Source organism: Neomonachus schauinslandi, chromosome 6 (assembly GCF_002201575.2).
Source record: "Neomonachus schauinslandi chromosome 6, ASM220157v2, whole genome shotgun sequence".
In the NCBI taxonomy this organism is placed as follows: Eukaryota; Metazoa; Chordata; class Mammalia; order Carnivora; family Phocidae; genus Neomonachus; species Neomonachus schauinslandi.
This window is the reverse complement of record NC_058408.1, coordinates 76,797,117-76,824,134: the sequence shown is the minus strand read 5'-3', so window position 1 is coordinate 76,824,134 and position 27,018 is coordinate 76,797,117. Positions and strand designations below refer to the sequence as shown.

General features: G+C 41.6%; 1 protein-coding gene across 4 annotated transcripts in view; it reads right to left on the bottom strand.

The window, feature by feature from the left end:
- Nucleotides 1–2,866: 2,866 nt before the first annotated feature.
- Nucleotides 2,867–27,018, bottom strand: part of LIPK (lipase family member K) — a 42,695-nt gene continuing 18,543 nt past the window's right edge. Inside the window, exons 2-10 of one of the 4 annotated variants that reach the window (XM_021696169.2) lie at nt 26,656–26,771; nt 24,045–24,159; nt 21,222–21,420; nt 19,789–19,898; nt 18,483–18,619; nt 11,678–11,824; nt 9,769–9,840; nt 7,311–7,382; nt 2,867–3,714 (exon numbers count right to left, since the gene is read on the bottom strand). In XM_021696169.2, coding sequence (XP_021551844.1) covers nt 3,475–3,714; nt 7,311–7,382; nt 9,769–9,840; nt 11,678–11,824; nt 18,483–18,619; nt 19,789–19,898; nt 21,222–21,420; nt 24,045–24,159; nt 26,656–26,760 — 1,197 coding nt within the window. In that variant the 5' untranslated portion in view covers nt 26,761–26,771 and the 3' untranslated portion in view covers nt 2,867–3,474. Of the gene's footprint in view, nt 3,715–7,310; nt 7,383–9,768; nt 9,841–11,677; nt 11,825–18,482; nt 18,620–19,788; nt 19,899–21,221; nt 21,421–24,044; nt 24,160–26,655; nt 26,772–27,018 lie in introns of those variants that run through there. The other 3 variants (XM_021696170.2, XM_021696171.2, XM_021696172.2) reach the window with 3 other exon arrangements.

Genomic DNA, 27,018 nt, shown 5'->3' with positions numbered 1-27,018 from the left:
TTGAGGGGTCCCTTTGGCATCCCCCCAGTGCTGGGGTTCTGCCTGAGCCTCTCCCTGCAGCCACTAGGCAACTTGTTAGCCGCTCTGGAACCCTCTCCCAAGCTGTGGAACAAGTGGAAACAGAACAAGCTTTTTGCAGGAAAAAAAAAAAGAAAGAAAAAGAAAAAAGAAAAAAAAAGAAAGAGAGAGAAAGAAAGAAAGAAGAAAGAAAGAAAGAAAGAAATGAAAGAGGGAAAGGAAAGGAAAGAAAAGAAAAGAAAAAAGAAAAGAAAGGAAAGAAAAGAAAAGAAAGCAAGCAAGCTCAGTAGTTTATATGAGTTATGAAGGCAGAGACTGGAATTCAGGGAAGATGAGGACGATAAAATCTGTGTCAGAATACCAGAGAAAGAAGAGCAATACAGAGGAAGGGCTTCCAAAATATGGAGAGGCATCCCCTTGAGTTTTTGGCTAAATAATAATGTGCCCATGCAGAAGTTAAAATATGACCAGAGCGGACAGAGTAAAACTTTCGGAGAAAGAACAATTGCCAGGAAACTATAAGCAAAACAATTCCTAGAGTGTCCCTAGTATACATAGGGATGCATTTGAATTCCCACCAGCCAGCATGGAGAGAGCTTTCCGAGCACAGGGGGGCATTCAGTAGAGACTTAGGAAGTGCACGCCTCACAGCAGGGCAGAGTTTCCTTGGAGGAGAGATTAGTCTAGACTGGCCCTTGAGGAGGTGAAAAACCCAAACCAAAACACACAAGTCTCAAAGCAATCAGACTTAGCTTCAAGCGAGTGAACTGACTGCCAAAAGAATTTCCAACCCTGTTGAAAGGAATACAATAAAACTTAGCACTCAGCAATGCAAAATGCAAAGTCTGGCATCCAATAAAAAAAATTATTAAGCGTGCAACAAAGCAGGAAAATATAACCCACAACCAGGAGAGAATCCATCTATCGAACAAACCCATAAATGAGAAAGATAATTGTATCAACAGAAAGTATGTTATGATAGGTTTTGAAAGAGGCTGACTATGCTCAAGGATTTAAAGGAAAACATACAATAAGGAGTGGAAAAAGGGAAGATATAAAAGAGGCCTAACTGGGATATCTAGAGATGAAGAATATACTTCCAAAATAGAAAATGCACCAGATAGGATTCCAGCAGACTAGACACTGTGTAAGAAAAAATTTGTGAATATGAACACAACAGTAGACACTAAAAGGAAGCACACAGAGGGAAAACACTGGGAAAAATGCACAGCTTCAGTGACTTGTGGGTCAATAGCAAGTGGTCTAACGTATAAATTAGAGACCCAGGGAATGTGAAGGTACAAAAGATGTTTGGAGGGAAAAAAAAGATATTTGGAGAAATAATAAAAATTTTTTATAAATTCGATGAAAACTCTAAGTCCACAGATTCAAGAAGCTCATTGAATTCCAAGCAGAATATACAACCAAACCACCCCAAGGCTCAATGAAATCAAATTGCGAAAAACCCATTGGTGAAAAGAGAATCTTAGAGCAAAGAAAAAAAATCTACAGTAAATACAAAGAAGGAATATAAGAACTCACATGTTTATCAGAAACTACATGCCAGGAGGTAATGAACAACATCTAAAAGCATCACAAGAGGGGCTCCTGGGTGGGTCAGTCATTAAGCATCTGACTCATGGGTTCAGCTCAAGTCATGATCTCAGGGTCCTGGGCTAGAGCCCCGAGTCAGGCTCCTCGCTCAGCACAGAGTCTGCTTGAGATTCTCTCCCTCTCCGTCTGCCCCTCCCCACATCTGTGCGCATGCACTATCTCTCTCTCTCTTTCTCTCTCGTTCTCTAAAATAAATAAATATAATCTTAAAAAAAAAAAAGCCCTGTGAGAATAACAAAATAGGAAGCATATCAGTCCAAGATTCTCTTATCAGAAAAAAAATTTTAGAAATGAAGGCAAAATACCTTCTTCACTGATCAGCCCAGCTGGAGATTCTGGGGGCCTCGTCTATGTATCTTCTCCATTCATCACTGACCATCAGGGAAATGCAAATCAGAGCCACTATGAGATATTCCCTTGCACCTGCTGGGACGGCTATAACAACAATACTACTATTTTTTTTAAATGTTTTAGTTATTTATTCATGAGAATCAGAGAGAGAGAGAGGCAGAGGCAGAGGGAGAAGCAGACTCCCCGCCTAACAGGGAGCTCGATGCGGGACTCGATCCCAGGACCCTGGGATCATGACCTGGGCCGAAGGCAGACGCTTAACCATCTGAGCCACCCAGGCGCCCCACAACAATACTACTATTAATAAAACAGAAGACAAAAGAGAAGTGTTGGTGAGGATGCAGAGGAATTGAACCATTGGTGGGAATATAAAATGGTGCAGCTGCTGTAGACAATGGTATGGAAGTTCCTCAAAAAATTAAAAACAGATCTACTACATGATCCAGCAATCACACTTCTGGGCATACATTCAAAAGAATTAAAATTAGCATCTTGAAAAGATACGCATACTTCCAAGCTCGTCCCGACATTATTCGCAATGGTCAAGATATGGAAACCACCTAAATGTCCATTGATAGATGAATGGATAAAGAAGATCTACCTAATGCATACATATAATGGAATATAATTCGACCTTAAATGATGGTAAAACAAAGACTTTTTCAGACAAACACTGCGAATCGATAGCTAGCAGATCTGCAAAACAAGAAGTGTTTAAGGAAGTTCATCAAAACAAGAGAAATAAGGAAATAAAGGTAATAAGGAACAGGGTCTCTCAAGCTTTTAACCAAAGAGACAAAATAATAATAATAATAATAGTTTGTTAGTACTATCAATAGTAGTTTACTATTGTTGATAAGAAATTACCACAAACGTGGTGGTTTAAAAGAATATGTTTATTTTCTCACTCTTGCTTTGGGTCAGCAGTCTGGACATGGCCCAGCTACTTCCTCTGCTCAGGGACCCCCCGGGCTGCAGACGAGTTGTGGCCAGCCTGCTTTCTCAACTGGAGGCTTCACTGGGGAATAACAGGCTTCCAAGGTCATCCAGGATCTAGATGTAATTCATCTTGAAGCTGTATGACTGAGAATCCTGTTGTTTGCTGGTTGTCGGCTGGAGCCCACCTGTAGATCCTAGAGGTCACACACAGTTCCTTGCCGTGTAGGCTTCCTGCACATATTGGTTACTTCTTCAAGCCAACAAGGGGAATCCCTTCTCCAGTCTACTTACATGGAGTTCTCATATAATATAATGCAATCAGGAAGTGACGTCCCATCACCTTTGCCATAAACATGATCTAATCAAGGGTGTGGCACCTTTGCCAATTCTGTTGGCCAGAAGCAAGTCTCAGGGCCCTCCCATAATCAAGGAGAGAGGATTGCACCAACACGTGGACACTAGGAGGTGAAGGTCACTGGAGGGATCACCTTAGGGTTTGTCTGCCACGTTGTTATTTTGAAAATCCACTTGCTTAGAGAAAGGAAAATGCATTTAATTTTGCAAACATTCATCCATCAGTCTAATAAGGTCTTGGTAAATTTCCTGGGGTGCATCCTGTCCAAGGTAAAAATCCACATGATTGTAGTGTGGAATCAACTTGTAATAAATAAGCCTGGTAATTTTAGGGAGTAAATTCTCAACATCCCTGACATCAGCCACACGGTCATGTCCTCCGCTCCACACAGCTGTTGGCACCTCCATCTTTGTAACGTCGTATAAGGGAGGTGTAAGCTAATTACAGTTAAAGAGATAGAGAAAAAAAAACAGTTTTTACAGAAAACCACCTTATGGAAGTAACATTCAGTATTAATTGTGAAGCAAGTTCTTCAAATGCTCAAAGTGTGCAGTTAGAATACACTTAGTGATATATAGACACTAAAATGTTAAAAGTAATTAAAAACACTTTCATGCAATAATTTAAATTGGGAACAAACAAACCAAAAAATCACAACTGTTTTATTCCTGATTTGCACTTGGGGGGAAAATAGGAAAGAATCCTAGGGGAAGGGGACCGTTATTTCTATGAGGACCATTTTTCTAGTAGCGCTTGCATGGAGAGTATGTCCTTTTCCAACAAAATAGATGTATTTATGGATTGGATAAATGTAAATACCTCTCCTCATATGCAGAAATCTCGACTAGGGGGATTATTGACACTTGAGCAGGCTCTTGGGGGAGCACTGAGACCAACGGATGAAAACATTTGAAATATGAGGTTAGGAAGGAGCCAGCCTGTCCCAGACAAGAGTGGCTGTGGTATTAATCTCTTGCCCCGTCTCTCTGGTTATACAGCCTTTCTCATGTGGATCCAACAAATCCCATCCCCTAGCTCCTCAGCGGGCCAGGATGACCAGGCCAGGCCAATCAGTCCATCATCCTTCTGGCCTCCATGACTGGATGAGAGATGAGTTCATGGCTAAAACCAGGCCAGAGTTCTCTGGAACTTTTGGCTAGAGCGATTGAGAAAAATACTGGCTTTTTCTTTGGATTTGCCGTTGAAAGAACGCTATGAGCTAAGTACATCCAGGCACCATTTTACTACTATATTTAAAACAGCCTAAGAAGGGAAAGAGCATACGCAAGCAGAAGTAGGAGAGAGAGAGGGAGGAGTTGAGGGAGCAGGAGAGCCCGGAGGACAGTATTTAAGTTCCCATTTATTATTAATTTCCCACCACACTTTTTAGCTCAGTAAAGCGGTATGTATTTTTTAAACCTAAAATAAAGTTGTCTTCTGCTATCTGCAACTGGAAGATTATGGACTGCCACCATAGTCTGTGGACTGAATTGTGTTTTCTCAAAATTCGTATATGGAGACCTTAACCACTACTTTGACTGTATTTGTAGATAAGGGTCTTAGGAGGGAATTAAGGTTAAATGAGGTCATAAGGGCTGGGTCCTAACCCAGTAGGACTGGCAGCCTTATAGGAAGGGGAAGAGAGAGATCTGTCTCCAAGCACAAACACAGAGGAAAGGTTATGTGAGCGTGTGGCCAGAAGGCGGCCCTTGGCAAGCCAGGAAGAGGGTCCTCACCAGAACCCCACCTGCCGGCACCCTGACCTTGGACTTCCAGCCTCCAGGACTATGAGAAATAAATTTCTATTGTTTAAGCCACTCAGTCTACAGTATTTTTTTTTTTTTATGGCAGCGTGAGCAGATTAATACACCACCGTTGGGGCGCCTGAGTGGTACACTCGGTTAAGCGTCAAACTCTTGGTTTCGGCTCAGATCCTTATCCTGGGGTCATAAGATCGAGGCCCTGCATCAGGCTCCATGCTCAGAGCACAGCCTGCTTGAGATTCTCTCCCTCTCTCGTCCCCTCTCTCTGCCCCTCCTGCTCATGCTCTCTCTCTCTTTCTAAAAACAACTAAGTATATCTTTAAAAAAGAAAATACACCATCATTAATTTTGGCAGCAAGATTAGGAAGAAAAGGTTATATGGACAAAAGATCCTTAGGCACTTGTAACCTTGCTGGGGAGAGCTTTCCTAGACCAGAAATGCACCGGGGGAGGTCCCCAACTTGGCGATTGTGCACCAGGAGTTCTCCGGGCAGGGTGGTATTCAGGCAGAGAGCACTGGGTTACTCATCACCGAGGTCACTGGCCCTGGATGCGTTGGTGTCTGGGTCTTTGCATTACTAAATATCTTACGGGTATCCTGCGTACCCTATACTGCTGGGAGACCGTGGCCTTGGGCTTAGGAGCAAGTGGTCAGTGAGAAGGTATAGCTACAACAGGAAGTGAGAAAAGCAGAGAAACCTGTGAGTGCAGATGGGCGCTCACCACCAGCAGTGCATGCGAGCAGAAGGGCTCAGGAGAGCCCGCACAGTGCCCCAAAGGCAAAGAAGAGGCATGCTTTTCCTGACTCTGGTTTTCTTGGCAGGATCATACAGAGCACAAATACTCGGATGCAAAGATGGAGAGAGGTAAAGAATAGAGAGACAGCACAACCCAGAGGGAGCAGTACATATAAGCAAGGTTTATGGCAAGAGAATGGGCCTGCAGAGCCCCTCTGCAATGAAGACCCTGTGAAGGATGAAAGGGGGCCCAGAAGATGGCAAAGCAAAAATGCATATGAAAATTCAGGATGCAAATAAGACGTGTTGGCTTTGGGCCAAGAAATTCTTTTTTACTTTCGTAATCATAAAGGATTGGTAATTACATTGATAATCACGCCTGTCTAATTTATGAGTCTTACTTATACTTGTGACGAAAGTGATTGCTTTTTACACTTTTGTTGTTCAGCCTCAGTTTGTTTGGGGTTTTCCATTATTCCCCCAAGGTCCCAAGCAAAAGATTTGTAAATGAACTTGAATCACCCCGTCTTCTGAAGATGTGCAAGCACAATGGTAAAGCTAAGCCCTGTGACTCAGCTCTCAACCAAATTGATACCTGAGTCCCACAGGTAAGCTCATCATCCAAGACACTTTCCTTTTAGCAACTATCTACTCTTGCTAGGACGAGGAATTGGTTAATTACAAGAGTAAATGGTACTTGGTCGTAGTGGGTGAGTCTGTGTGTGGTTAGTAGTTCAGGAGAAAACTATAGCAGTTTGGGAGAAAAATCAGATTTTTCACCCCAGCCAAAATTATGCATTTTCACTACTGCAGTTAGGGTAGCACTGAAAATTTGCTTTTTAAAAAAATTCAAATTTTTCCACATCCCTGACTTGAAAAACTCATGTATCTTTGATGACTACTTGTTTAATTTGAGCTCAGTCTATCAGCACGCAGCCAAAACCATGTACGGATTTCCTTATAAGTACTGGAAAAAAGAACAACAAATAGAACACAACATATCGTCATTTAATATAGAACTTTGGCTCCAAATTTTTCAGAGATTGTGTCAAGCAATATCTTGACACACCATTCTCTGGCAGATAACAGTATTTTTTCCTAAGAGTGATATTTCTGTCTGGTTTATCTTTAATGATCCATATATTGTTTGTTTTTTTTAAATGAGTATAGTACATGGCATCCCAAAGAACTGTCCCCAAGTGCTGAGAGTTTCTCTTTTTTGAGAAGGAATAAGAGCAGTGGAAGAAGAATGGATATAAAATCCAGGAACCCCTGGGCTCCTCTGGTTCATTACTAGCTAAATAATTTTGACAATTTACGTAACCTCTCTGAGCCTCTGCAAAGTGAAGACAATCATATTTGCCTCGCAAGGTCCTTATGAGGATCAAAAGTAATGATATGGAACATGCAAGAAACCAATAAGTAGCATCTGATCGATATAGAATATCTGGCATAGTGTTGGTGCTTAGGGAGTGGATACTACTTTATTAGTTCGCTTGCAGGTGCTATTGATGATTATTGCCATCTTTGTACCTGGTGAAAGTGCATCATGTTCTGATCAGGGTTTCCCCAGTCAAAAGCTTGGAACAGACCAGAATTAGCAGCCTATAATAAAATCAAAATAAAAATGCATTACAATGATATAAGAAAACAACATACATTGAAAGACAATAAACAGAAAATATACAAAGAGGATGACATCACATCCCACTCTTTCGGCACAAGAGCTAAAACCCAATAAAGAGGAATAAACCAGATAATATAAATGATAAATATTGATATACTAATTCACAGAACTGACAGTCTTTTAATCCTCTCCCCCATACTTCTCCTGTGAAAATCCTCAGACAGCAATGTCCTTAAATGTTCTAATGTTTATGAAATGTTCACAAGGATGCTGGATGGAATGATTCTTGAATATCTTAGCTCCAGGAATATAAATATTTTTTTAAAAGGCACCAGCTGTACATCTCCTACATTGAAAAGTGACTGTTTTAACATAAAAACAGCTTTGTACGTTATTCTTGCCAGGTGGTCTAGGATATTATGACCATATTCCTTATTCTTAAATGTTTTTGTTGCTATTGAGAGGAATGTTCATTCAGAGTATCCTCAGTGCTTTCTATTTGAGGTACAGTGTTGCTGTCCCCCATTACGTGGTCAAGCAGCCTGCCCCCATGTCATCTGTCCTGTGGCCACAGGCTTAGTGTCTGGGACAACACGCATGCCCATATTTGCATTTTCATGCTTAGGCTTCAGCTATTAGAATGGAAACATTCATAAGCCTCTATGCCGAAGGGCTCCTTCTTCAGTGATTTGCCACCCATGTCAGATGGAGGCAGATAACGTTCACATTTGCCTCAAGCACTTCATGAAATGATTCTCAGGCTCTTCCAAAGGTTTTTTTCTTAACTTGAATCTCAGATTTTTTTTTCCACCCTCGTTGATTTGATCCGGATTTTTAGTTTAAAATTATTCCCCTTGTGATTTCTAAGGACAGAGGCAGTAGTCTGCTGCTGTTGGAAATTTGCAGGTTTTTGACAATGGGAAGCAGTATCGTGGACTAGTTAGGTCCTCGGGTTCTCAGCAGCAAACAGAGCTGGTTTGAATCCAGGCTTAAAGGATTATTGCATCTGTGATTCATGCCAAGTTATTTATCTTCCCTAATTTTCGTCTGTGAAATGGGAATGACACCATTCTCCTCATAGGGTTGTGGAGATTAAACAGGGTAATGCAATAAGGTAAAATAAATAAATAGGGTAATGCCTATAAAGTGTGTAACACCTAAGAAGACTCAAAATTACCACTATCAACATCAGCATCATCACCCTTGCCTTACCTGTCTGCATAACTTACGACCTCATATTTTATCTCATCTCCTTCCCCCATCCTCCTGACTTATTTCTGTCTTGAAGAGGACCTTCTGTCACAGGGGAAGAGATCTTTTGAAGAGCAGTCAGCTGGGAGATGAGTAAGGGACTGGTGAGGACATTTGTAGAATGGGGGTCTCAAAGCCTCCATGGAAAGACTGTTATCAGAATTCAGTGAGACTGAATGAAATCACATGTATGAGTAGCAAGAACACATAGTAAGTGCTCAGTAAACGTGAGATTGAAACATGAAGGCTATGCTCATCATGGGCTCCATCTGTCTCCTCACTGGGAGGAGGCCCTATGTCGTGAACATCCTTCTTCTTGCAGGAACCTGAAGGCTTATCTCCTAGGGGGTGGAACTCTTCAAAGGAGTTCAGAAATCCTCAACTAGTATTTCAGGCTATCTACAGCAGTGCTTCTCAACCTTAAAGCACAGAACAAATTTACTAGGGTGGAGGTTAAAGTGCAGATTCCTAGGATCTCAGATACATTAAAACTCTGGGAAGACCTTTTTCTCCTCCTCCCTATCCCCCCTCCCCCCATACACAGACAGGTTCATACATATTTGGCTCAGAAAGCTATACCAATTGAATGTGCCTTACCTCTGAACTTGCTGAATATTGAGTGATACAGTAGAACACACAAAAAATTTAAACTGAGGGTAAAACCAGAAACCATTAATCTACTTTAGTCCTTCTCTAACATTTAATTTGCTCAGAATAAAGCATGATTTCCATACTGTGAAATGGCCCACATGCCAATAGGAGGCTGAGCAGATCTTTCTGGAATAGCCCATGTCATGGTATATAAAGTTCTGTTAGAACTGACAATTTTCCAAAAGAGGAAATACAAGCTTTCCCTAGAAAAGGCAGTTTGGAGGGATCCAAAAATCAGAGTTCAGTCAGAATCTGTGGGAAGCAGGCCCATACAGCAGACGCTACTGAGGACACGATGAACAGAAGAGAGAAGAGGAAGTCAAAGCGAGCTGATGCTGATTCCAGAAGCATCAATCTGACAGCAGCAGGTGCCAGCACACCCTGTGGTGGGCTCTGTGAAAGCGCTCTTCAGGGGTCTCAGGGACCTGCGTGTGCCTCATTTCAGAAATAGGAAGTTCGTACCTGGGCCCAGTGCAGCATATTCTGAACAGACGTGCCCGCGGAGCTCTGGGCCAAATAAACATCCAAGCGACTCTGCAAAAGAAAGAGATTATTTCTCATCTGGAGGCTAATCATGTGACCACCCCACAGATAACTGTGAGTATTCTCTCTCTCTCTCAGGAATAAACCTGTACCATACCCTCTTGAAGAACTTTCTCCTCCCTTGGCTCTAGTCTGTCCTGTGCAGCCTTCCTAAAGTCCAGAGGGCATCCTGCTGGTCAAAGGTGCTAACACACCTTTTCTCTCCAGCCTCATGTCAGACAGGTCCAGGAACCCTTTTAACCCAAGGGATAAAAGCCCCAGTGCCCTTCCTCACCCTGCGTTAAGTCCCAAAGGACGTCCTGAGAGAGTTGTTTATCATGAGACATTGAGAAAAGATCTGAATGTTTGCTTTCTGATTTTAACAACATAGTAAATATTCTACAGGGCTCTCTGAAAGTTTGGCGAACGTAATCCTTCCAGTATTGTAACTTCCATTAACATCTAGATTTTTTCTGGATTAAAAAAAAAACTTGATTTTTTTATACTTTCCATTGCTTTTTTTTTAGTATACATAGTTATACTTTTCCACCAAAGTGAGCATAGAAACACACGGAGCTTTAAAAAAAAAAAAAACATAACCCCTCATGACCTACCCAAACCTACTGAATCGATATCAAAATCTCTAGGGGTGAGTTCTGGACATGTGTATTTCTTCAAAGTTCCACAAACTCTACTTGTGCATCCCTGCCGATCCTCCACTAAAATAAACATCCTGTAGAGACTACAGTATTCCATAGGATGGTCCCCAACAGTGAAAAAAAAGGGCAATCTGACTGTAAAAATGTATAATGAAGGCCCTCAGTGAATGTTCAAGGGGGCCATTTTGTGAAGTCTTTCTTTAGCAAACTCTTGGGCCATGTCGAGAGGGTGCTTTTGAGATGATCTTTATTGTGTGTGCTTAAAGGTCTTCTTACTTAGCTCTGCCTCCATGATATGCTTCCATCGAAGTGATGGGCAAGCACACTTCCCTTCTGTAAACTGAGAACAATGTAGAGAAGGAATGTGAAAAGCCAGTGACTAGGGCATGCTTTCCATAAACAGCCTTTTAGAAATCTTGCTTGAAAGCAAGAAAAGTGTTAATCAGTACCTTCCACTAACAGAGGGAGACTAGACTCTGGGCAGAAGTCTGTGAGATAGTCGAAGACCATTTTCAGCTTAGTCCTGCCTGTGGTTTCGAAGATACCCTCTCTCTGGCAGGGGAAATAAACAGTAGCTTCCCCTCCTCCCTCTCCGACTCTTTGGGTCAGCTAGTGGTGACCGAGGAAGAAAAGGATTTCAGTTGGAGAGGACTCACCAGGAATCCCAGCTTATCCCTCTCGGTGTCCCTTGAACAGTGAATCAATACCTATCATTGGAAAGCCATCCCTTAGTCCCTTTGGATTAAAGAAGTAAGTGGTTCACAAAATGACGATTTCCAAATCACCTATGAAAGTGGAAAACTGGTTTAAAAAATACAGATGCCTGAGCTTACTCCCTGAGATTCTACTTTAGTAGGTCTGAAATAAGGTTTAGGCACAGCAAGATAAATTTCAAAATCATTGTCTTAGTGTAAGTGAAGGATTTTTCAATGGCGGCACTTTGGCCAACAGCAAGAGTTGGTGAGAATGTTCAATGGCCAAGCCTTCTTCGCAGATCCTCCTACTAAAGCAGGTGGACTCCCCAGCTTTGGCTGGAAACCACCAACATGTAACTTCAATTCAGGAGACCAAAAAAAAAATAAATAAATAAAAAGCCCTTGAGATGTGGTTTCCACGTGATTCAGTACAAACTCTCCTCACCTCTGTGCAACAAAACAATTGTTTTCTTGGCTCCAACTACTTACACATACCATGTTTAAGTTTTGGGGATCAAATCCACTCAAAGTAAATAGGAAGTTGCTGCAAATATGACGAAATAGCTTCTGGTTGCACACCTTGGTGGCAATGAATTGGTCAAAAAATGTATGAGGGTAGAACATCTTGTCACCAAATAAAGCCTGCAAGATTAATTTAAGATACCATCAAATTTCACGGATATGGATGCCAAAAGTGGAAAGTGAGTGATAACTCAGACAAGGGCTGGACAGCAGTGGTATCTGCTCTATGCTAGTCTTCAGTGAAACAGAGAGGCCTGTTAAATTTTGTTTTTGGTTCTCCCAACCCACCTTGTTGGTCTTCCCAACTCTCCTCTTGATGCCTTTTCCCAAGATCCTCTACTTGCCGTGTTTTTGGAACGTGCCCTGAAAAACTAGCCCCTGTAGGAAATTGGTAAGTCTTTGGAGGCAGGGATACTTTGGCTCAATTCTGGATTCTGTCTCTTATACCTTAAGAAAGTATTTCATTTCTATTATCTGGAAATGGATAATGAAATGAAAAATTAATATGCAGTATGTAAGACTGTGTAAAGATAATAGGTCATGTTTAAAAGGAGCCTACTACAGTTTCTAGAATCTAGTTAACATTCCCCAAATAATAACTACTATTATAATTAGTGAATGATCATTCCAGAATATTCTAGCGAACTCTTCCAGAAGCAAAAGCTTAACCCCCCCAAAATCAATCTCTACTAGTGGAATTTCAGGCCATGTTGCCAGTGAGTTGAATTTACCTTCTGAACTTCAGGAATCCCTTCGAATTAGGACACAAATTCAAATCTCATTCCTGTGCATAGAAGATGAATCTTGTCTGTTTCACAATAACTAGCTTTATAATCTTAAATTAGATACAAAGATGAAAGTGTTTTAAAAAAGATTTTATGTATTTATTTGAGAGAAAGAGAGAGAGAAAGCATGAGCGGCAGGAGGGGCAGAGGGAGAGGGAGAGAGACAAGCAGACTCCCTGTTGAGCGCAGAGCCTGGTAGCTCCATCCCAGGACCCTGAGATCATGACCTGAGCTGAAGTCAGACACTTAACGAACTGAGCCACCCAGGAGCCCCTGTAAAGATATTTTTTAATTCTTAAACCTTTTGGAAATTCTATTTACAGTGTAAAAACTGGCTTCTCTTTCTCCTGGAAGCCTTTTTTAACTACCAATTACAACCAAAGAACAATAACAACTAGCATTTATTTTTATTGCACTAGTGCATGACGAGATCTCACAGTATCTTTGGTAAACTCGAACCAGTAAATTCCTACTGGGTATAGTTGGTTGAATTCTGAGTTTGAAAAGTGGTTACTTTATATGGTCAAAGGTCATCTTCATTTAATGGAATATTTGGTATCCCATGGAATATTAAGGTTATCTATGATATACTGTGACTTCATATACCCCTTCCTGCCAGAGAGAGGGAAGGAGAAAGAAAGAGAGACTACAATGTGTTAAAATAGTTCAAATCAACCTCTTTAGGTCTAGAAAGCAGTAATTAATCATGGCAGACATTATCTAATTCATTCTGGCCTCTCATTCATTTTGTCACAATCACTGGGACACTTGAAAGATTAAAAAAATTTTTTTAATTAAAAAACATTTTTTTAATTTTTAAAACTTAATTTTTTTTTCTTTTTTGAGAGGGAGAGAGAACATGTGTGTGAGTGGTAGCGGGGAAAGGGAGAAGGAGAAAGAGAGAGAGAGAGAGAGAATCTTTAGCAAACTCCATGCCCAGTGTGGAGCCCCATGTGGGGCTTCATCTCACAACCCTGAGATCATGACCTGAGCTAAAATCAAGGGTTGGACACTTAATCGACTGAGCCACCCAGGAGCCCTAAAAATTTTATTTTTAAGTAACCTCTACACCCAACATGGGGCTCAAACTCACAACTCAGAGATCAAGAGTCACATGCTCTTCTGACTGAGCTAGCCAGGCGCCCTTGAACTTACCTTTTTTTTTTTTTTAAAGATTTTATTTATTTATTTGACAGAGAGAGAGACAGCGAGAACAGGAACACAAGCAGGGGGAGTGGGAGAGGGAGAAGCAGGCTTCCCGCAGGGCAGGGAGCCCAATGTGGGGACTCGATCCCAGGACCCTGGGATCATGACCTGAGCCGAAGGCAGACACTTAACGACTGAGCCACCCAGGTGCCCCTTGAACTTACCTTTTAATAGAATGTTTGCAGGGAGCCTGGGTGGCTCAGTCGTTAAGCGTCTGCCTTCGGCTCAGGTCATGATCCCAGGGTCCTGGGATCAAGTCCCGTACCGGGCTCCTTGCTCAGCGGGAAGCCTGCTTCTCCCTCTCCCACTCCCCCTGCTTGTGTTCCCACTCTCTCTATCTCTCTCTGTCAAACAAATAAATAAAATCTTTAAATAAAATAAAAGAATGTTTGCATCTCTTCTATGTTCTCAAGTGTAATAATCTAAATAGATTAGCACATGAATAAGTAATCAGAGTAGAAAGCAGGGTCTGGTTTTAATCAGCAAACATTTTTGTTTCTCATTACCAATATCTTCATCATCCACACTTGGCAGAAAATCCATGTGAAAAGGAAGTGCCAGTTCATAGATGTGACCAGCCATCAAAATATGATGTGAAGAAAGAGGTTATATCTGCCATAAAGGGCCCTTGTTCTTTATTCTGACTGCCGGTGTTTCCAAATACAGGGTGAAGTAGCATGGCGGTCTCTGACTTCACATTACCTCTACCCCCACACATAAGCAATGCAACAAAACTACCATTATATTTACCCAGGCACAGATAATTGCTCCTTCACCCTAACCTAAAAAGAGAGGATAGTAGTGCAGGCCAGCCAGCCATAGAACACCCATTCCTACAGTGTGGTCAACGTGACTCATAGACTGTAATTCCAAGTTGGTTCTGGAGGGGGTGTGCTTGTCACATAACAGTATAGCAGTCTTGCATTAGCTCTAATTTAAGAAGATATCCCTTCTTCTGGGTACGTGGCCCCGTGCCAGGTCTCATGGTTTGCCAAGGAGAACATGGGCTGGATGCAGCTCTCAGTGGACTGCTGAGCTGGGCTCTGTGTACATAGCTGCATAAGGATCCAGAGCTGACTTTTTCAGTTTGGCATTGGAAAGGAGGGTAAATAATTACATAGAAGAAAGAACATTGACCATAGATGGCCTGCTCAGATCTGGGTTCAAATTCTGGTTCCACCACCCATTCGCTGGGTCATTCGGGACAGGTGCTTAGCCTCTTTGAGCCTCAGGTTCTTCTTTTAAGATATGAAGACAGGGCGCCAGGTGGCTCAGGCGGTTAAGTGTCCAACTCTTGATTTTGGCTCAGGTCATGATTCCTGCGTCGTGAGATCAAGGCCCACCTCTGGCTCTGCGCTGAGCATGGACCCTGCTTGGGATTCTCTCTCTCCTTCTGCTCCTCCCCACACCCCAAAAGAAAGAAAGAAAGAAAGAAAGAAAGAAAGAAATGAAGACAATACTAACAACCCTTACTATTATAGAAAACACATAAAGAGCAAAGGGTCAAAGCAAGCTGTAGGTCAGAAAAAAGATAGAAGGGTAAGAACACATAAATGCCCAGGGGCAAAACAAGGGATGGGAGAGGTGGAGAGGATAAGCAATTGGTAAACAGGAGATCTGAAGCACCAAGTGCTGAGGTTGAATCTAAAATAAACCCGATTAGGGGCGCCTGGGTGGCTCAGATGGTTAAGCGTCTGCCTTCGGCTCAGGTCATGATCCCAGGGTCCTGGGATCGAGTCCCGCATCGGGCTCTCTGCTCCTTGGGAGCCTGCTTCTCCCTCTGCCTCTCTCTCTCTGTCTCTCATGAATAAATAAATAAAATCTTTAAAAAAAAATAAACCCAATTAATAATACTAGACAATACTTAACTGAACACCTGCTATAGGCCAGGTATAATGCTTAAACATATATCATCTCAATGAATCTCCAAAACAACTTGACAGATCTTACCCATTTTTTTTACTCATTCATTCATTTTCAACTTTATTGAGGAATAATTGATACCATAAGACATTAAATGACATTTAATGACATTATAAATGACATTAAATAATGACATTAAAAGACATTATAAGTGGAAGTTTGTATACTTTGACCTACATCTCCCCATTTCCTCCTCCTCCAGCCCCTACTAACCACCATTCTATTCCCCTTTTCTATGAAATTGGTTTTTTAATATTAGATGCTCCCTATAAGTGACTCAGTACAGTATCTGTCTTTCCTGTCTGGCTTATTTCATTTAGCATTATGCCCCCTAGTTTCATCTAGGTTGCAAATGACTGCATTTCCTTATTTTCTTTTGACTTTTTTATGTTCTTTAAAATTTTCCCATTTTAATTTGTCTATACTGTTTTTTTACATTTCCACCAATAGTGTATAAGGGTTCACTTTTCTCAACATCCTCGCCAACATTCATTTCTTGTCTTTTTGATAATAGCCATCTAATGAATGTGAGGCAATACCCCACTGTGGTTTTGGTTTGCATTTCCCTGATGATGAGTGATGTTGAGCATCTTTCCATGTATCTATTGGCCATTTTCATGTCTTCTTTGGAAAAATGTGCGTTCTTATCCTTTGCCCATTTTTAATTGGATTACTTGCTTTTTGGCTATTGAATTATATGAGCGTTTTGTATATTTTGTTTATTAACCCCTTATCAGATACTTGGTTGGCAAATATTTTCTCCCATTCTGTAGGCTGCATTTTCAATATATTGATTGCTACCTTTCCTGTGCTGAAGCTTTTTAGTTAGTCCCATTTGCTGATTTTTGCTTTTATTGACTGTATTTTTGGTGTTTTATCCAGAAAAATCAGTGGCAAGACCAATGTCAAGGAGCCTTTTCCCTATGTTTTCTTCTAGCAGTTTTATGGTTTCAGATCTTCTGTGTAAGTCTTTAATCCACTTTGAGTTAATTTTTGTGAGTGGTGTAACATAGGGGTTTAGTTTAATTCTTTTTTTTTTTTTTTAAGATTTTGTTTATTTATTTGACAGAGAGAGAGAGAGAGAGCACAAACAGGCAGAGCGGCAGGCAGAGGGAGAAGCAGGCTCCCCACTGAGCAGGGATCCTGATGTGGGGTTCGATCCCAGGACCCTGGGATCATGACCTGAGTCGAAGGCAGACACCCAACTGACTGAGCCACCAGGTGTTCCTAATTCTTCTGCATGTGGCTGTCCAGTTATCCTAACACCATGTATTGAAGAGATTGTCTTTTCGCCATTATGTGTTTATAGCACCCTTGTCAAAGATTAGTTGACCATAGTGTGGGCTTATTTCTTGCTCCCTATTTTATCCCACTGGTCTATGCACCTGTTTTTATGCTAGTACGATACTGTTTTGATTACTATAGCTTTGTAATAGACTTTGAAATTGGGAAGTGTGATGCCTCCACTTTTGCCCTGCTTTCACAAGATTGGTTGGGCTATTTGGGGTCTTTCTGTTTCTGCACAAATTTTAGGATAGTTTTTTCTATTTCTGTGAAAATTGCCATTGGAATTTTGATAGGGATAGCACCGAATCTGCAGTTCACTCTGGGTTGTACGGACACATTAGTGATATTAGTCTTTCCAATCTGTGGACACGGTATCTTTTTATTTATTTGTGTCTTTCTGGGTTGTATAGGTATGGAATTGAATCACCATGGGCTAATATACTTATTTCTCACAAGCCAGAATCCCTGGCTTCTGTAAAAATGGTCTTCCTTTCATCTGCTTTAATCAAAATCACTGAATGCAATGATCACTTTTAGTCTGCAATAGGAGAAGCCCATATCAATCCATAAGAGGAAAACACACTAAAGTTCATGGACCAATTCACTTCAACTGAGTAACTGATCAGATTAGTTAGCTGTTAGCACACAGAGAGAATCTGGAGTTTAGGATATTGCCCAGATTTCGAGAAGTTGACAGACTGAGAGTCTAAGAAGTGTGGGCCGTTGAGTAAGGTTGGACTTCTAGTGGGGTGCCTGGGTGGTGCATTTGGTTAAGGATCTGACTCTTGCTTTCTGCTCAGGTGGTCTCAGGGTTGTGAGATTGAGCCCCCACATCAGGTTCCGAGTTCAGTGGGGAGTCTGCTTCAGATTCTCTCTCCCTCTGCCCCTCCTGCTCATGTTCACTCTCTTTCTCTCTCTCTAAAATAAATAAATCTTAAAAAAAAAAGGTTGGACTTTTAGTGATGGGGAAAGTATGTTCTAAGCAAATCATGACAGCAATGAGTAGGTGACATTAATTGAAGGCTTATAATGTGCAAGACCTGGTTCTAAGGGATTCACAAGTCTGAACTCAATCCTCACAGCAGTCCTAGGAGTAGGAACTATTAACATTCCCTCTTTATGGGTGAAGAAAATGATTCACAAAAGATTTAAGGTCTTGATAAATTTACCCAGCTAGCTGGGATCCAACCCCATGCCATCTGGCGCCATGCTGTGATCTTAACTCCTCCTCCATATTGCTCCTGAAAAAGCAAGGGTCACTAGAGAGAAATTTAACCTACTAGATTAAACAAATCAATTAATCACCTCAACATTTGCTTTATCTGTGAGTGAGGAATGACATGGGATAGAAGCCCCTGATAGACATTTAGACAATAGGGTAGAATGGTATTGGAGTGAGCTCCCTAAACCCTGTTGGTAAAATTACATTATCAGTAGATCTACATGGACATCTTACATCTGTTATAGTCTCAGAAGCTTGTAAAATGCCATTTTGTCTAAGGTTCTCTTCTCTTGAAATCAGTGAAAATAGAGCTAGTTTTAGTTACTACAGATTTAAACTTGGAGGAGTCACATACCTTGACTACTTCTCTGGAAAGAATTGTGAATTTTTTCATAGGACTTTGGGTGTATTTCACCGTGATGACTGGAGCCAATGCAAAAAATATCTTAATCCTTTTAGCCAGCTCTGGATTTGTAGAGAATGCTATGAAGGCTGAAAGGGAAGAACACTAGTTTATAGATTTAAAACAATTCTTCATTCATAATAAATGGTAGCAAAAGTAGGCATATTAAAAACAACAACAGCAACTACAAAAACAGCTCAGAATAAGTACCACTGGTAGGGAAGAATTTCCTAAACCTCTCAAGGAAGCAATTGGCTAATTCAAAATGCAGTGACTTTTTTTTCCCTGGAGAATTTATGTCTCTTCATAGTACTGCAGAAAGGGTTCAAACATCCATTGTGGGGCATGTCCAGGTAAACTCCAAGGGCCATTCTACCTTGACCATACTCTCTAGTATCATACAACACTGGGCTATAATTTTGGTTTCTCATTCACTAGCTGTGGGAAGTCTTGGTTTTCTCAAGCTGTCAATGTGGAAAATAGAATCCTCACAGGGTGATTCTTTTGAAGGTTAAATTACATATATATATATATATATATCTGAAGGTATTCTTTGGCATTCTCACCATTGGAAAGGATTTCCAAATTCAGTCATTTGTAAAACATGGATGATAATGGTCTCAAATGTTTGTAGATTGCAATGAGAGATGGTATGTGAGATGCATAGCATCTAAAGACCTACTTTACACCAGAAACCTGATTAGAATTCAGATGTAGAAAACAGCCTGGTGGAGATGCTGTTGATATTGTTGAGCTGTCTAGCTACATGGGGAGCAGGGAAGGGGGTGAAGTGCCTCAGGGCATTGTCAACACGGCACCATCTACTCTAGCCTATCCCAGTGCCTCCAGGAACTAAAAGAAACAGTAATTGTGGCATATGATGTCCACAGTTTGTAATTCTCTGCTTTCTTTTTGGTGTCCTCATTCGACTGAAAGCTCTTTAAGGGAAAGACCCATATCATTCTTATCTCGGCCTTCCCAGGGTCTAAACCAGTGTCTGGTAACTGTGTGTGGTGTACACACAGGAGTAAGTCCCTCTCCCTCAGGCTTATCTATCAATCTCCAAATTCAGTCCTGGAGCGGCACAAATCCCTGGTGTCCTCCTCGTTTTGTTTACTCTTCAGAAACCAGTCAGAGGAAATGGTTTCCCAGGTCAAGTCCTCAAGCTAGAGACTGCACAGGGGGAAGAAGTCCTGACCCCTTTCATGAATATGGAAGGTTCTCTGACACTCTCAGATCCCACCTGCCCCAAACACACCAATGGTGGTGCCTTGGGAGTGGCCCACATAGTAGAGTCGCTCTTGTCCAGTTTTCTTTACGATAAAATTGATTGTGGCCGGAAGGTCATAGTTAGCCATCTCATCCACGCTGCCAAAGAGAAAGAACAAAAAAATTGGGGGGAAAAAACCCAACTCAATGTCAGTCCTACAATGTTTAGACACATTTATTGCAGACATAGATACATAGCTTTTGTCAATTTAAGACTAGAGTCAATGTAGAACATTAGGCATCTCTGCAAGTTTTGAAGATGTCCCCTTGATGGCAAGAGTGACATGGTTAAGAGACCAGAATCAGAAAAATCTGCTTTGCAAAGTCCCAGAGACGATTTTCCTGTAAGGCTAGTCATAGTTCACTTAATTCTACAGCGGATTTACCAAACTCCCTTGAAAAGAACAGTACCTGGAATGTTTATTTTAAAAGCAGACTAAAGCAAACAGATTTGTAGGGGTCAGCCCAGACAGACTGAATCAGAACTTCTGGGGAAGAGGCCGGGTGATCTGCGTATTTATCAGTCACCTCAGGTGCTTCTTTTCCTATGTGTAGTTGGGAAAACACTCACCTAGGGAATCATCACGTTACCTGTAATCATGCCATGACACGGGGGCATTGGGGTGTGGAATGAGGAAATATCAAATGGCTTCGAAGAATAAGGCGGCAATGAAGAAAGGAACAAACAGCTTTAGTGACCTGCAGGGCATGCTTCTTAGAGTCTGTACCAGGGTGGGGGGGGGTCCCCCTGGGACGAAGACGGCATGGCTTCTAGAGCAGACCATGCCCCAGGGTGCTGCTGCTGGTGACTCTGCTCTTGGCTCATTCTGTGTCAGGCTTTCTCTTTATTTTCCCAGGACCTGACTCTGGGGCCAGGTCTCAGCCCCGCCAGCCGATGGATGGTTCATTCACTCCTCAGTGAATAAACATTGGAGGGGTCAGCTGTGCAAACTCACCCGGGGCTCACTCTTGGCTTATCATGAATGTCTGGTTCTCAAAATTTTCACCCAGAGCCTTGTTTCCGGTCCCATTTCTCGATCAGTTTCGATTTTCCTCTTTAGCAAGCACCCCAGGTAAACTTCCTTTGGGGTCCACAGTGGCAAAGTGATAGTCCTGGAATTAACCTTTCTAAAGATGATCTTTGCATTTTTATTTATTTATTTTTTTGCATATATACTTTGCGCGTGCGCACACACACACACACACACACACACCAGTGAGCGGGGTTTTTTAAACAAACAGCAATGCAATGAATAAGGGCATTTCTTCAGGGCCTGTGAAGAAAGCCCGGGTAGAGGAAGAAATGTTTGTTTCCTTCTCGTGGATTCCACTGTGTTGTGTGTGCACAGAAAGAGGGAAATCCAAGGGTATCCATGTCCATGAACAGGTACATACTTTATTTATTAGTATGTAGCTCCTTACCTGAAGGCCCAGTATTCTCGAGATTTAGGTGAGAATTTCAAGTGTTTTCTGGACCAGGTGTTGCCCCGGCTGTTGCCCATCCAAACGTCATAACCGGTATCTGCCAGAAGGAAAGCCAAGCTGTTGTTCGGGAGGTTGCAGATCCAGTTAGTGGCGGATGCAATTAAGCCATGTTGCAAATACACAACAGGCCTCGGAGCTGAAAACACATGGGCAACAAGAATCTCATGTCTGAACGCCCTCAGTGTCTGGAGAAGAATTCTCTTTCCTGACTTCCTCTAGTAGAACAGAGGGGAAGGGATGACATTTGGTGCCAGGCAAATCTGGGTTCGAGTCCTTTATGAACTGCTTACTTGGGCAAGTTATTTGTCTTCTCCTGTCTTGTTTTTGTCTCTGTAAAATTTGGATTATATATAATGTTTTACATTGTTCTGTAGGTACTGGAGTCAGGTTGTTCTTGCTCAAAGTCTATTCTGCTACACATTAACCCCTTGTGCCTCAATTAACTTAACTGTATAATGGGCAGTAATTAACAAATGCTATCTCATAGTGTAGTCATAAGAATTAAATTAGAATTAAAATACATAGGGGCGCCTGGGTGGCTCAGTCGGTTAAGCGGCTGCCTTTGGCTCAGGTCATGATCTCAAGGTCCTGGGATCAAGCCCTGTGTTGGGCTCCGCGATCAGCGGGGAGTCTGCTTCAGGATTCTCTGTCTTCCTCTGCCCCCCATCTTACTCTCTCTTGCTCTCTCTCTAAAATAAATAAATAAATCTTTAAAAAATACATACAAGACAGTCCAGCATAATGAATCATTTCTCTATTATTATTATTCATATCAATAACATTTGATGTCTCACGAAGCATCTGATTACCAAACTAAATTTTTCTCGAAATAGTAATAGAAACATTAAAAATGCCATTTGTGAATACTGACTGAGTGCCAGGCATTAGGCTCGATTTTACACACGCCACATAGTTTCATTCACATTGTCAGAAAGCAAAACAGCAAAATGCAAGATGTTCAGTGAAATGTTATGCAACGTAAAATTGTTAATCTGATAGAAAATTCCTGTTCACAATGTGGAATTGGGACAACTTGACGAAGAAGAAGGCAGGGAAGTGGCATTGAGACACAGACAAGAGAGAAAAGCAGCAACAATGTTCCTGTCTTTTACAAAAGGTTTGTTACTGTGCTGGTACCCGGGACCCCCTCAGCTCCCTCTGGGGCTAGACCAGCTCCCAGAGATCGGGTGGTTACACTGGGGTCCCAGAGAGCCTTTGGTCACCCAGACGCGAGAAACTAAAGTCTATGTTCATTCAGTCTATCTTTGGAGGAAACGGAAAGAAGAGGTGTTACTAATTCTGCTAAATTATTGCCTAAGAGCATAGGCCCCCTTGGATCTGAGCCCCCAGCAGCTTCTCATTGTAGAGTCAGCTGTCCAGCTCACACATTTTGGCAGCTAGCTGGCAGAACTGAAATAAAAGTTTGGGCAGACAAAGTTCTCATGACTATTGTAATGGGGTTATCTAGAATCTAGATTTTTCTCTTTATATGATTAACCATTCTGAGACTGGCAAGTTTCGTTATACAAGACTCCAAAGTATCAAAGGAGCTAAGATTTGAGAGAAGAAAGCAAACAGTTCTTGCCAGGTGGATTCCCCCTTACTCTACAGAGATCAATCTGTATTGTAGGGAGCTAGGAATGGCTCATTAATTCAGTTTAAGTATAGCAATAATTGGGTCCAATTTAGGGCGCCTGGGTGGCTCAGTTGGTTAAGCATCTGCCTTCAGCTCGGGTCATGATCTCTGGGTCCTGGGATCGAGCCCCGTGTTGGGCTCCCTGCTCAGCGAGGAGTCTGCTTCTCCCTCTACCCTTCCTCCCTGCTAGTGATCTCTCTCTCTCTCTGCCTTTCAAATAAACAAATAAAATAAAATCTTTTTTAAAATCGGGTCAGATTTACTTAAAACATGAAGTCCCAATGACTTAAGAAGAGAATTAATTACAAATGAAGTAAGTTGGAAAGCTGTCGGAATAGCTGAAGCAAAAGGTGATGATCATGTCCAAACCTAGACTTGAGGAATATTGAAGCAGAGAGAAGTTTTCAGATGAGAGAGAAATTTGGAGGCAAAATTGATAGACCTTGGTGACTGGCTGCATATAGGAAGTGATGGACAAGAAAGCGTCAAGATGACTTCTAGGGGTCTGGTTGTTAAGCCTGAAGGGAGTATCTCCAGAACAAGACTAAGTTTTATTTCATGTTATTTTTGGAAGGACAAAGTCATGGAGGAAGAAAAGACTAAATAAGGAGTGTACGGTTGACCTTTGAACAACATGGGTCCACTTATCTGTGGAGTTCTTTGATAAATACAGTACAGTCATATAAATGTACTTTCTATTCCTTATGATTTTCTTAACATTTTCTTTTCTCTACCCTACTTCCCTGTAAGAATACAGTATATGATGCATATAACATAATACAAAATATGTGTCAATTGGCTGTTTATGTTATTGACAAGGCTTCCAGTCAACAGTAGGCTATTAGTAGTTATGTTTTAGGGGAGTCAAAAGTTATATGTGAGTTTTCAGCTGCTTGTGGTGGGGGGTAGTGGTGTCCCTAACTCCCATGTTGTTTGAGCCAACTGTGTATCTAAATGCTTGAAAAACCCCAGAAGATTCTACAAGCGAAATGGAGCCGGACTGGTGGAGGTGATGAGTTTCCTATTTCAGACCAAAAGCTGCCCAGCTCCTCTAGGAATGCTCAGAGCACACCTAGGAATCTCTGCTGGAGGCAGTCTTCCTTCCATAACAACATAAATCCTACTTGCTCTGGGACATCCTCTTCCAGAAGGAATCCGGTAAATTCCGAGGACATAACCATCTTTGGTCACGACGTCATACTCTTCACAAGGGTAACCCCAGTAGGAAATAATCTGGCTCTGGAAGGAGGAGAGGAAAACAGACACGTCCATGATGTCAGCTCTCGATTTTTATACCTACACTGCAACATAGTCCTTTGAGTTACACAAGCTACTGTTGAACTAAGTACTGGGACAGGATGCAGCAGGAAACTTAGGATCCCTTGAGGAGGGTTTTAGAAGAAGGTTGCATGCAGAGGCATTGGAAGACGAGGGAGGTTGACCTTATATCCCCATCTGCCCGGCCTGGATTGAGAGTTACAATGAGAATTACTAATGCACCCGGGTTCACTCACAAAATGTTTGAAAACAAATGTGTATGGTTAGCTAATGAGGGAAGCCATGAAGGATTGTGTAGGGCCCTGTGGCTAGTAACAAGTGAGCTATTGCCAGCCAACCCTGAAGGGAGGTGGGAGAGAGTGGTCCCCAGGCCCAGAATGAGATAGGAAGAAAGGACCACATGGAGAGGAAGCAGACAGCCCATCTAAGGTGACCACGTGGAGGGAACCAGGATAATGAATCATCTGACTTACCCTTGTCCCTCCTTCTGATCTCCTGCTCAAGATTTCAATGGGCTGAACTGAACTGAAAGCTAAAGGCAAGGGACCTTGTTGACCTAGTTCTTACAGGTCAGTTTCTTGGGCAGAGGGTAAAGAAGATGTAAAGAAGAGAGTCTGAACCCAAATGAAAAATACCTCTTGCACAGATATACAGGCAAGAGAGCAAGTACTGTTTACTGGTCATCTGCATAGAGCATGGTGTATATGTTCTGCTTTATTAATCCTTACAACAAGCCTTTGAGATGGGATCATACCCATTCATGGCTGAGAAAACCGAGTTCCAGAGAGATGAATAATCTATCTGAGATTGTACACTAGGAAGAGAGAAAGACAAAATTAAAGCCTAAGGAAGTTTAGCTCCAAAGTGCATGCCTTTACCACAGGATTATGCATGTGCCCATGCAAGGTGCTCGAGAGGTGTGCATATATGATGGGGTTATTTAAAGTGGTGGTTATGAGCCTAGATTCTAGAGACAAATTGTATGGCATCAAAATCTAGCTCTTTCTCTTCTTAGCTGTACAACTTTGGGCAAGTTATTTAACCGTTTTGTCCCTCAACTGTAAAATAAAAATTATATTAGTATCTCTTCACAGATTTGTTCTGAGGACTATACATAAAATAACTAGATCAATGCTTGGCACAAAATAAGTGCTCTGTAAATGTTTATTATTCTTATCATCTTTATAAAATAATTAAGAACCAAAAAGCACCCAGACCAGAAAGGAAGAGAATGTGTGTGAATATGAGAGAAAGAGGGAAATTTCGATATGGAGACATATAGTCACGGACTGTGAGTTCAGCAGTGTAGGAGGTTAGGGGTACCTGCTGCTTACTGTGGAGACAGGAACAACAGGAGACACGCATTAGAAACTGTGACAGTTACATTCTTCTTAAAGTTCTAGCACAGCCTTGACCTGGGTGAGGACATCAGTGGTGCACCATTTATGCAAGAGTATGGAGTATCCCATTGGAATGAAGCCTATGGTGGAAATTGGTCATTTGCCTGTCCTTTTCTTTCTTTCTTTCTCTCTTCTTTCTTTCTTTCTTTCTCTCTCTCTTTCTCTCTTTCTTTTTGACTAGCTCTATTCCATTCCACTCTATTCCTTTCTACTTCTGATACAAATTTCTGCATGTTGAGATACTTTCAGTTGCAAACAACAGAAACCATGTCTGGCTTATTAAACTAAGAAAAACACTGATACAGCTCACAAATTAAAGAAACTGTTCTATAAAAAGCCTTATGGAGAATGCAAGGATACTCTGTAGAGGTCATCAGTACGAACTCATGAAACTTTTCTTCAGGAAACCACCATCAGATGGTAGCTCAAATCACCAGGAAAGGGAATATTACTGCCCCACCTTGGCTCAAGTCTTTCCAAGTTTAGATTAGCAACTTCCAGCTCCTGGTTAGCCATGCCAGGGAATAGGGGAGTGAACACAGATTTAGTCAATGTAGAACTGGTTGTAGACAAGCAGACCAATTAGATCTAAAACCATGAGAGACTATGGACTCTGAGAAACAAACAGAGTTTTAGAGGGGAAGGGGGAGGGGGGATTGGTTAGCCCCGTGATGGGTATTAAGGAGGACACATACTGCATGGAGCACTGGGTGTTACACAAAAACAATGGATCACCACATCAAAAACTAATGATGTATTGTATGGTGACTAACATAACATAATAAAATTTTTAAAAAAGATGATAAATTAATAATTTCTTATATTAATGTTTCTTTTTTTTTAAGATTTTATTTTTTTATTTGACAGAGAGAGACAGCGTCAGCGGGAACACAAGCAGGGGGAGTGAGAGAGGGAGAAGCAGGCTTCCCGCTGAGCAGTGAGCCCGATGTGGGGCTTGATCCCAGGACCCTGGGATCAAGACCTGAGCTGAAGGCAGACACTTAATGACTGAGCCACCCAGGAGCCCCTTAATGTTTTTTCTTAATGAAGGACTTACAATATTCATATTAGCTTCAGGATTTGTGACACTTCTTCTCTTGTGATAACCATATATAGGTCCAAGAAGAAGCATCCAGTATGCTGCTGCTAAAAGCTGCCACATTTGGGGTCTGCCTGGGAAAGGAAATATTAATATATTTGTCATCAAAGAGAATTCTACAAGTGAACTTTGGTGTAATCCTTCTATAATATGACTGTAAGAGAGAGTAGAAACCTGCTTCTAGGTTGTGCTTTAGCAAGCAATAAACTTAATATTCAAGACTCATTCCATGAAAAATCTGAAATTATGAATTTTTAGTAAGAAAAGAAAGAAGAAAGGAAGGAAGGAGGAAGGAAAGAAGAAAGAAAGCATAAACCTCAA